Source organism: Lycium ferocissimum, chromosome 12, assembly GCF_029784015.1.
Source record: "Lycium ferocissimum isolate CSIRO_LF1 chromosome 12, AGI_CSIRO_Lferr_CH_V1, whole genome shotgun sequence".
NCBI lineage: Eukaryota > Viridiplantae > Streptophyta > Magnoliopsida > Solanales > Solanaceae > Lycium > Lycium ferocissimum.
This window is the reverse complement of record NC_081353.1, coordinates 55283740-55294801: the sequence shown is the minus strand read 5'-3', so window position 1 is coordinate 55294801 and position 11062 is coordinate 55283740. Positions and strand designations below refer to the sequence as shown.

At 43.5% G+C, this 11062-nt stretch overlaps 1 protein-coding gene and 1 pseudogene across 1 annotated transcript; one reads left to right on the top strand and one right to left on the bottom strand.

Moving 5' to 3' along the window:
- Positions 1-381: 381 nt before the first annotated feature.
- LOC132041290 (small nucleolar RNA R71) lies at positions 382-475 on the bottom strand (annotated as a pseudogene).
- A 550-nt stretch (positions 476-1025) lies between these two features.
- LOC132039463 (uncharacterized) lies at positions 1026-2201 on the top strand. Its single transcript, XM_059429939.1, has one exon. It carries the CDS (start codon positions 1026-1028, stop codon positions 2199-2201), a length of 1176 nt encoding a protein of 391 aa, XP_059285922.1.
- The last annotated feature ends 8861 nt before the right edge of the window (positions 2202-11062 follow it).

Here is an 11062-nt window from a genome sequence, read left to right as displayed (position 1 = left end):
TAATAATCAACCAGCGAAAGTGAGAGAGGTTGCAGTGCCTCGTGTGGCGGATGTCACTTCAAGCATTGTCAAGCCCACCATCGAAGGGCACTTTGAGCTGAAGCATCCTATGATTCAACTACTTCACTCTAGTGGGCAATTCACGGGAATGTCGCACGAGGATCCTCAGCGTCACATCCATACTTTTCTGTAGATTATCGATACTTTTGCTACTGGAAGGGTCACTAAAGAATATGTGTGGCTGACACTGTTCCCCTTCTCTATTGGGAAATGCAAGTAACTGGTTATTAGCAGAGCCCGCCAATTCTATCACTACGTGGGATGATTTGGCGATGAAATTCTTGACAAGGTTCTTTCCACCAGCAAAGACAGCTCGCCTCCGAAGGGAGATCATGTCATTCAGGCAGAAAAATAGAGAAAATTTATATCAAGCCTGGGAGAGGTTTAAGGGTCTTCTCAGAGATTGTCCTCACCACTATCAGACGAATGAAGTTCTGGCACACACATTTATTAAGAGTCTGGATGCCCAACATAGGTCATCACTAGACACCGCCGTACGAGAGGGCGTTGCTCGATCTAAGCTATGAAGAACTATTCACACTATTGAACAAAGTTTACTCGCAGCACTCTGCATCGGGCAGATGATGCAAATGCCTTAGTTAGGAAGGCACCGGGTGTCTTTGAAGCAGATAATTTTACAACATTATCAAAGACAGATTGATGCCATGTGCACTGAAATCAAGAAGTTAACTGCTGCGCAAGCTCCACCACAGGTGCATGCAGTGCAACAAGCCATCGTTTTTTGTGAAGTCTGTGGAGAAGGTCACAACAGTGATGAATGCCCTGCAAATCCCGCATCCATATACTTTGTGGGTAATGCAAGCAAGGGGCAAGGAAACAACAATCAATACGGGAATTCCTACAACCCAAATTGGAGGAATCACCCGAATTTCAGGTGGAGTGACAACCCGTAATCGAAACGTAACTATCACCAAAGACTCGCTCCTCAAGCACCCACGAACAGTATGGAAGAGATGATGAAAAAGATGATGGGTGATATGCAGAAGATGATGATAGACCAGCAAAAGTTGATAGCAGATAATCCGAATCGCCATTTGGTTGTGCGGAATTTAGAGAGGCAGATGGGACAGATAGCTGGTGCACAAAATACTAGACCACCCGGAAGACTTCCAAGTGATACGGATGTGAATCCCAAGCCTTGTAATGTTGTGACTCTTCGAAATGGGAGAGAACTAGAGGAAGTGGCTCCTAAGAAAACCAGTCGAGTAGAAGCTGAAAAAGAGAAGATTACCGAGGAGATGATTGAAGAAGAGAGGGTAGTCAAGACACCAGTGGCAAAGCAGCCACCGCCCGTGGTTGCAAAGCCACCACCCCCATTCCCTCAACGTCTGGCAAGACAGAAAGAAGAGGCTACTTACAAGAAGTTTTTTTATTTGCTTAAACAGGTACACGTGAATGTCCCATTGGTTGATATGCTACAGGGTATTCCAAAGTATGCTAAGTACATCAAAGATATTGTTGCAAACAAAAGCCGATTCGCAGAGTATGCCACCGTTGCACTTACTGAGGAGTGCACTTCGCGGATTCAAAACAGGTTGCCCACTAAATTGAAAGATCCCGGAAGTTTCACGATTGATATTTCTATTAGGAAGCTGGTTGTCGCTCGAGCACTATGTGATCTTAGTGCAAGTATAAATTTGATGCCTTCATCTATCTTCAGAAAGCTAGGTTTGGGAGTGCCCAGACCAACCACTATAGTTCTTCAGCTGGCGGACAGATCGTTAGCAAGACCAGAAGGCATTATTGAAGATGTACTGGTGCAAGTGGGGTCGTTGATAATTCCTGCAGACTTCGTGATTTTGGACTTCGAGCCAGACCCGGAAGTCCCATTTATTTTGGGGCGTCCATTCTTGGCCACAGGGAGAGCACTTATTGATGTACCTACCGGGCAGCTCACCATGAGAGTACATGATAAAGTTGAGGTCTTCAATGTATACCAAGCTCTGAAGATGCCTGCAATCTATGAGGAGCTGTCCGCCATTACTGTTCTGAATGATGATACACGAAGGCCACTCATCACTTCTCATGATCCATTGGAGAGAGCCTTGGTGGGGGATGATATTTTTGGTGACACATCGGCGGTTGAGATGGTGCAGATTCTGGATATGGCAAGTATTTAAATTCGGGCAGGCGAGTTTGAGCACTTAGACAGGACAATGGGAGTAACTCCGAAGTCATCAATTGAAAAGCCTCTGAAGTTGGAATTGAAGCCCTTACCCGCCCATCTTAAATATGCATTCTTAGGTGAGGGTGATACCTTGCCAGTGATATTGGCAGCAGAGTTGACCACCGAAGAGGTTAGTATTTGTTTGGAAGTATTGAAGTCTCACAAAAGGGCATTGGGGTGGCATATCTGATATTCAGGGAATTAGCCCCGTGCTATGCATGCACAAGATACTCATGGAGGATGATCATAAGCCTAGCGCACAAGATCAACCCGAGATCGAATCCGTGATGAAGGAGGTTGTCAAGAAAGAGGTAATCAAGTGGTTAGATTCAGGCATTATTTTTCCCATTTCGGACAGCAAGTGGGTGAGCCCGGTGCAATGCGTCCCGAAGAAAGGAGGGATGACAGTTGTGACAAATGACAAAAACGAGCTCATTCCTACTAGAACAATCACTGGATGGAGAATTTGCATGGATTATCGCAAGTTGAATGAGGCAACCAGAAAGGATCACTATCCCATTCCCTTCATAGATCAAATGCTAGACAGGTTAGCTGGGCAAGAGTTTTATTGTTTTCTAGATGGCTATTCTGGCTAAAATCAGATAGCTATTGCTCCGGAGGATCAAGAGAAGACCACGTTTACATGCCCATATGGTACATATGCTTTCAAACGCATGTTATTTGGGTTGTGTAATGCATCGACGACTTTCCAAAGGTGTATGATGGCTATTTTTTCAGAGATGGTTGAGGACTTCGTAGAAGTGTTCATGGATGATTTTTCGGTATTTGGGAACTCTTTTCGAGGTTTGCCTTTTCGGAATCTAGACCGATTACTTGCGAGATGTGAAGAGACTAACCTGTCTTAAATTGGGAAAAATGTCACTTTATGGTCCGAGAAGGCATCGTCCTTGGGCACAAGGTTTCAAAGAGAGGGCTGGAGATGGATCGTGCTAAAGTGGAGGTCATTGAGAAGCCGCCACCCCCGTATCGCCAAGCGTGTGCGCGTTTTCCTCGGCATGCAGATTCTACGTACGCTTCATAAAGGATTTTTCAAAGATCTCGAGTCCGATGTGCAGGTTACTTGAAAAGGAGGTGAAATTCCTATTCGATGATGCTTGTATTAAGGCCTTTGAAGGTCTAAAGAAGAGGTTGGTAACTGCACCAATAATCATTGCACCTGACTGGAACTTGCCATTCGAGTTGATGTGTGATGCAAGTGACAATGCTGTGGGGGCTGTGTTAGGACAACGACGAGAGAAAGTTTTTCATTCTATCTACTATGCCAGCAAGATGTTAGACGCTGCCCAAATAAATTACACTGTAACAGAGAAGGAGCTGCTAGCCGTGGTTTATGCGTTTGATAAGTTTTGGTCCTATCTTGTTGGGACACATGTTATTGTCTATACAGACCACGCAGCCATTCGCTACTTGTTCAGCAAGAAGGATGCTAAACCCAGGTTGATTCGGTGGATTCTCCTTTTGCAGGAATTTGATATTGAGATTAAGGATCGTAAGGGAGCTGAGAACCAAGTCGCAGACCACTTGTCTAGATTGGACAACCATAATCATTTTATGGAGGACGTCCAAATTTGAGAGTCGTTCTCTGATGAGCAGCTATTTGCTATTCCCTCTGCCGAAGTCCCATGGTATGCTGATATTGTGAACTTGATAGTAAGTGGGGTGTAGCCCCCAGAAGCCACCTTACAGCAGAGAAAAAAGTTGTATCATGACTCCCGATTTTATATATGGGATAAGCCGTATTTATTCAAGCAAGGGACTGATCAGTTAGTGCGGAGATGCATTCCACAGACCGAGGTGAGTCAAGTGTTGGAGAGTTGTCATTCTTCCCCATATGGAGGGCACTTTCAGGGTGATCGTACTGCTGCTAAGGTTTTACAATCTGGCTTCTATTAGCCCACTTTATTCAAAGATGCTCATGCATTTGCTAGAAGTTGCGACAGATGTCAACGAACGGGAAACATCTCTAAGAGGCACGAGATGCCTTTGACAAACATATTGGAGGTAGAGATATTTGACGTCTGGGGCATCGATTTTATAAGTCCCTTCCCACCATCCTTCGGTAACAAGTACATTCTCGCTTCTTGTCGACTATGTTTCAAAATGGGTAGCAGGCAGTCCCTCTGCCAACCAATGATACGAAGGTGGTGGTGAATTTTGTGCGAAAGAACATATTCGCAAGGTTTGGAACCCCGCGGGCAATGAATGATTAGTGATGGTGGTGCTCACTTCTGTAACAGCTTGTTGAAGAACCTTCTAGCAAAGTATGGGGTGAAGCATAAAGTCTCTACAGCTTACCACCCACAGACATGCGGACAGGTAGAGGTCTCGAACAGAGAAGTGAAGCAAATCCTAGAGAAGACCGTGAATGCTCAGAGGAAGGACTGGGCAATGAAGTTGGATGACGCCTTGTGGGCGTATCGCACAACATATAAAACCCCCATCGGAGCGTCTCCCTACAGGTTAGTTTATGGGAAAGCATGTCATCTGCCAGTTGAATTAGAGCATAAAGCATATTGGGCAATCAAAAAGCTCAATCTTGATATGAATCTAGCGGGAGAGAAGAGATTTCTCCAATTACATGAGCTCGATGAACTTAGACTAGGGGCGTATGAGAATGCAAAGCTATACAAGGAGAAGACTAAAAGATGGCACGACAAGCATATCCAAAGATCATGAGTTCATGCCAGGGCAGCAGGTACTACTCTCTCGAGACTGAGGTTGTTTCCGGGAAAGCTTAAGTCCCGTTGGTCTGGACCATTTGTAGTGACTAGAATCACACCCCATGGTGCAGTCGAGATACAAACCATGGATGGGGTGCGCAAGTTCTTGGTGAATGGGCAGCGTCTCAAGCGATATTGGGGCAGTGATTTTGACAAAGAGAAGGAGCAAGTGCTCCTTAATGATGAGTAGAAAAGAATCTGCGTCATGCCGCGACGTTAACTAAAGCGCTTCTCGGGAGGCAACCCGAGTTTGTAGTGTAACAATTCAAAATAAAAGAAAAGTACAAAAAAGTGTCGTGCCACGACCTTAACTAAGACGCTGGTTGGGAGGCAACCCAACTTTTGTAGCATATATGTCATGTTTGTTCATGTTGCAGGGCGAAGGGAGGCACGGGAACTCGAAACGAATGCAAAACAGTAAGAATCGAGATCCAGGTTTGTGTGTGTGTTGCTTATGCGTCGCATAGCCATCGCACACCAGGTAAGCAGGCCAAAAATTTGGCTAAGTAAAAGATTCAGAAAGGAGTGTTTTGTGCGCTGGATATGCGACGCATAACCAGCGCATGATGTGCACTCAGAGCAAAAAATTTGGCTAAGTAAAAAATTCAAAGAGGATTGTGTTGTGCGCTAGTCGTGCGTCGCGGAACCAATGCATGACTGGTACTCAGAGCAAAAATTTTCTAAGTATAAAATTCAGAAAGGGGGGGTTGTGCGCCAGTCATGCGACGCATTACCAGCGCACGGGTCGACCCAGTTCGAATCCTTTAAAGATTTAAAACACGGACCGACCCCCACTTCCCCCCACTTCTCCCCAACACTCTCTCTCTCTCTAAACTCGTCCCTAACCCACCTAACACCTAAAAACCCTCCCCAAATCTTCTCCATCCTCACGAAATTCGCGTGCATCATCTCACATCTCAACAAAGGTAATCAATTTTCATAGTTTTTCCATGATAACCCATTCCCTTTTTCCCCCTTTGTGTTGATATTGAGAATGATGAACTAGGGTTATGGGATTGGGTGAATTGGGGTAGGGATTTGGTATTGTTGTGTTTGATATTGTTGTTGGATGAGGAAATAATGACTCCCTAACAAAAGGGAGGGTTCTTCCACCCTCCATTGGTGCAAAACTCAAAGGGATATCTCTATGCCCACAAGGTGTTTGAAAAAAATTACTAAAACAAGTTTCTTGTGATTTTTGCGAATTCTTGAGTAGCAATGGAAGTATAAATAGTAGTCGAAACCTTGGGGCATCACCATTAACGCCCATAAGTCGAAAACAGCATGATGTTCCTTGTTTTGTAGGATAGTTTATTTTTTTTTTCTTTGGTTTCATTAATCTTGGTCGATTTAGCCAAAAATTTAGTTAACTTCTTTGGTTTCACAATTTTTGCACCATAGTTTACAATAAATGTAACGACCCCACTTGGGCTTAACTTGCGGACGACAATGTGAAGTGTTAGTGTACAATAAGTGTAGGGTCGTTTCACGACCCCACTTGGGCTAAATTTGCTAACGACATTGGATGTTAGTGTTGTGAATCCCTACAGGTACAATGGTGACCAAAGAAAAAGGCAAAGTTGACAAGGCGGGTCCCTCACAGGGATCAAAGAGACCCAGAGAGGGCAAGGCCATTGCCACCAAGAAAGGGGCAGCAGCCCGCAAAGAGCAAGCAGCCGGTAGTCCCCATTCCTCGGGCATCTCCTCTGAGGCCTTGTCCCTATCTTATAATGTTTAGGGATGCAGAAAAATGGTACAAAGAGTTCCCTTTGAAGGATGGATACATTCATGAAAGGCCCGTCAATAAAGTGGCCTTGAAGAAAAAATTTCGGGGGATCTACAATCAAATAATGGAAATGGGCTGGCAGGATGTCTTTGAGAATTCGAGGCCCGTGAACATTGACATGGTGTTGGAGATGTATGCCAATCTGGAGTTAGCTAGAACAGAGGACAGTGAGATGCAGCCATCGGTCAAAGTAAGGGGTGAATATGTGTCGCTAACAGCATCCACCTTGTGTGGACATTTAGGGGTCCCTCATTGCCCCATTGGACCATTGCTGGAATTCATTGAAAGGACTGACTACAAGGCCATTCAAGAGACTTTATGTGGAAAAGATTCCAAGGCCAAATGGGCCAGATATAGAGAGGACCCCAGGTTGCACAAGACAATGCTGATGGGTGATTTTCTGAAGGAGGCCCGAGTGTGGCTCAGGCTGCTCAATTACCGTATCATGCCACTTGACCATTTCACGACTGTACTGAAGGAGAGAGTAGCCATTGTATACTTCTTCTTGACGGGGCAACCTATCAACATTGGCTATTGGATGCTAAGGGAGATGCAGCACATTAGAGAAGGCAAGTCCCTCAGGCTGAGCTTTGGGAATACCCTCACTGCCTACTTAAGGAAGTTGGCACCTCACTTGGAGAGTCCGCATGACAGAGTGCTTGAGTGCCCGGATAATATGATCGACATCTCTAATGTCAAGTCCCCCGAACAGTGCACTAAGCTCAATTTGACTCCAGCCCAAGAAAGATCGGCTCAGTCTACTGTGTTGGCACAAATCTACAAGATTGCGATGATCGCGAGTGAGCAATTTGAGTTAGACCTCTCTAGTGTGTTTGCGGAGTGCCCGCACCTTACTCACGAGTTCTCGTTGGAGAGGAGGGCAGGTTGCCAGCTGATGCGGATTTGTGCTCCGCTGACCTCATAGCAGCCGAGATGGAGGAAGGTAGTGAAGAAGAATCTCAAGCACAAGATGCTGACGATGAGGAGGAAGAAGATGCCGAGCCGTCTGATGGCGAGGCTGAGTCTGAGGAGGATGACGACTAGGCCCTAGGGGGCCACAGGGAGTATTTCTTACCTTTGGTTTTTAAATTTTTCCATCTATATGCTTCGAGGGCAAATCATGATATAAGTGTGGGGTGGGAAATACGTCCCTTGTAACAACATTTTGAGGTTAAGGATGGTGATTAAGTGCCATAGGTTTCTTTTTGGTAGTTTTTTTTTATTTTTTTAGTTGTGTTAGCCTTAGAGTCGAAATATATATATATATATATATATATATTTTGAGTCGTTTTAGATTTTCTCTGTAGCTTCTTGAGTCCCTCATTAGTGGCACACACCATCCACCCCCTTTGGTTTTCTTATGGCCTCGGTTCTTTCCTAAGGGGGGGACCTTTGAACCGGGTTAGATTTTTTAGTTTTTGTAAAAATGTGTCGTAGGAATCAAGCCTGTTAGACCACTTGAATGGTAGGTACTCAGGTTAGGTGGAATGTGAAAACCATGAGTTGTTCTTGATGATTTTTAAAAGCATGCATGAAAAGAAGCAACCTCTCTCGAAACACTTTTGTAGTGAATTGCATTGACTCATGTATGACCCACTTGGCATAATTTGTGATAGTTGCTTGATTGGAGGGTTGTATGAATCTGTTTTATATTGATTATGTGTTGTGTGTGATGTGAGGAAACTCTTGTATGATCCATGCTTGATAGTGATGACTAGAACTTGCCCGGTGTGTTCGTGAAGTGAAATTGAGCGAGAAGTTTAGGAAGTGATCTAGGCATTTCTTTGTTAACCAAATTTCGAAACGTCGCTTGCCTACCCTTTGTGTATATATATCCCTAGTCAACCCCGTTGAGCCTTTAGCTTTTCTTTTGACAACAGCCAATTAGCCTACCCCCGTTGTTTTTTATTGACCAATTTTTTTTTTATTTTTTTTTTATCCTTGATTACTCCTTAGGCACTTTTAATAACGAATTGTGGAATTGGAGTTGGGATGCGAAACTAAGGGAGGGTTCGTTGAATGAAGTTGAAAGGAAGGCTATCGGTGCACTTGAGTGTTTTGAATGCTAGTAGTGGGAAGTATGATTGCAAACTGGAAAAAAAAACAGAACTGAAAAACAGAAAATAGAAACTGTCCAGTTAGTAATTTGCTTTCTTAATATGGTTTCCCACTAGCTAGTCGAAAATAGGATGGCGCTTAAAGTTGAGAAAATAAATGATTGTTGACGGGATAGAATGGGTAGCGTGTGGTTGAAATTCACGGTTGATGAAGGAGGGTGCTAAATAAACTATGTTGTGAGGTATTAAAAGTGCTTAGGGAGGTTAGTCACTATTTCCAAAATATATCCTACCCGTCCCTTAGCCTACATTACAACCATACAAGTCCTAAGTGATCCTAAATTCATCTCAGTCTAATTTGTGGAACGGTTACACTACAGGCAAGCCTATGGTTCATTATGTTTGAGCAGTGGATATTCTTCGTGAGAGTGAGCGATCTTGTGTGCAACTTATGTCCATTGACATATGTCATTAACTTTGTGTGAAATATGTACAACTCTCTTTTGGGTAAGGACACATAATTGATAGGAGATGGGTGAAGTACTCCCACTCGGTCAAGTAGCAAACTCTTTGTGTTTGAATGGTGTCTGGAGTCATATGCATGTTTTTGAATGTGTCGTTTCTTGAGCGGTTTGGTTGCTAATATTTGGAAGCGTAAGAAAATGTTTGTTTTGAAGCAGTTGGCATGACTTTTGAGAGAATTGGCTCAATGTGTATGTTTTAATGTGTTTTCGAAACTTTCATATCCGCCGAATCCTGATGTAGACCTGTTTGAGTGGCATGGCTATGAGAAGTACTAGGGAATGTTGGATAAGTGGTTGCTCGAGGGCGAGTAAAGTTTAAGTGGGGGGTGTTGATATTTGGCACAAATATCTAGATTTAGTGTCATTTTCACTTCACTTCTTACCACTTTAATCGCAATTTTTAATGCAAATTGTTGTATATGATCTTATGTTGGTATGCTTGTATGAATAGGTACAACAGGGACCAATGGAGGGTATTCCGAGCAGTTTTTGATTGAATCCGAGGCTGTGCATGTTGGTTGAACATGGGAAGGAAGTTCCAGCACTTGAAGGCAGAATCCGACCACCGGCGGTCTCGTACGGCCGGTTATGCGTCGCACAGCCAACGCACAAAAACCCCATCTCTGAATCTCAGACAGGCCATGCATTGGCCATGCGCCGTACAAGCAACACACAGAGGAGATCATGCGCTGGCCATGCGACGCATAGCCAGAGCACAAGCGGCGTCAGTTGTCCCACTTGGATCGGGATTGGGCCAACTTATCTTATATTTACCCTAGCGTATAAATAGTCATTTTTAACATTAGAAAGATGGCTTGGATGAATTTTGAAACTTGTGAAACTCTTTCTAGGTTTTATTCCTCTTCTATTATTTTTCTTTACATTGAAACCCTATGTTAATCATGAATTCTTGTTTGCATTCTCGAATCATGTGTAACTAAACACCGTAATTCTGGGGTTGTGGCGTAGCCATGAATATTGACGTTTGACAAGTATTTCAATCTTAGTAGCTTGTTCGTATGCAATTTCCTCTTTACTTCTGTGCTTAATTGCTTGATTGTCTACGCAACAGTTGAGTTCTAATTACTAATTGATACCCGTGCTTGGGAAAGACGTTGTCAATATGGAGAAGAAGTAACGAGATTGTGATATGAATATCCCTATAGTTGGGTCAGGATTTGTGACTAGGATAGGAATATACTTGGTTACCGCAATCAATTTCATGCCGTGCTCTTATTGCATTCTTGATAGGTCAATACGATAGGAATATAGGAGGCGAGTTATCTTGAATCGGCGAGTAGTGGTTCGGGAGAACACTACGAGATTAATAATCCGGTTAATTGACAATTGTGAACAAAGTTGCTAAGGTGGGATACTTGAATGACTCAATAGGATTGGTGAACAGACCACGACCCTGGAATACTTCTAAAATCTTGATAAAAGTAGTATTCAAATATGTTCTTAGCATAAATTCTGGTTACATTGTTGGTTATTTTTATTACAGCATTAGTTTACAAAACAACCAAAACTTTTATTCTTTACTTGCATAGGTAGTAGCAATAGTTTATTTTCGTGAAAGTATTGGTCATAAGTCTCTGTGGGTTCGACATCCGATTTTATATAATCACCATATTACTTGTACGACCACGTACACTTGCGTGTGCATTTGGATGCAACATGTATCTGACAACATCAACAAACACTAC

Coding starts and splice junctions, on each gene's coding strand:
- LOC132039463 (XM_059429939.1), top strand. CDS start 1,026: ATGGAAGAGATGATGAAAAAGATGATGGGTGATATGCAGAAGATGATG.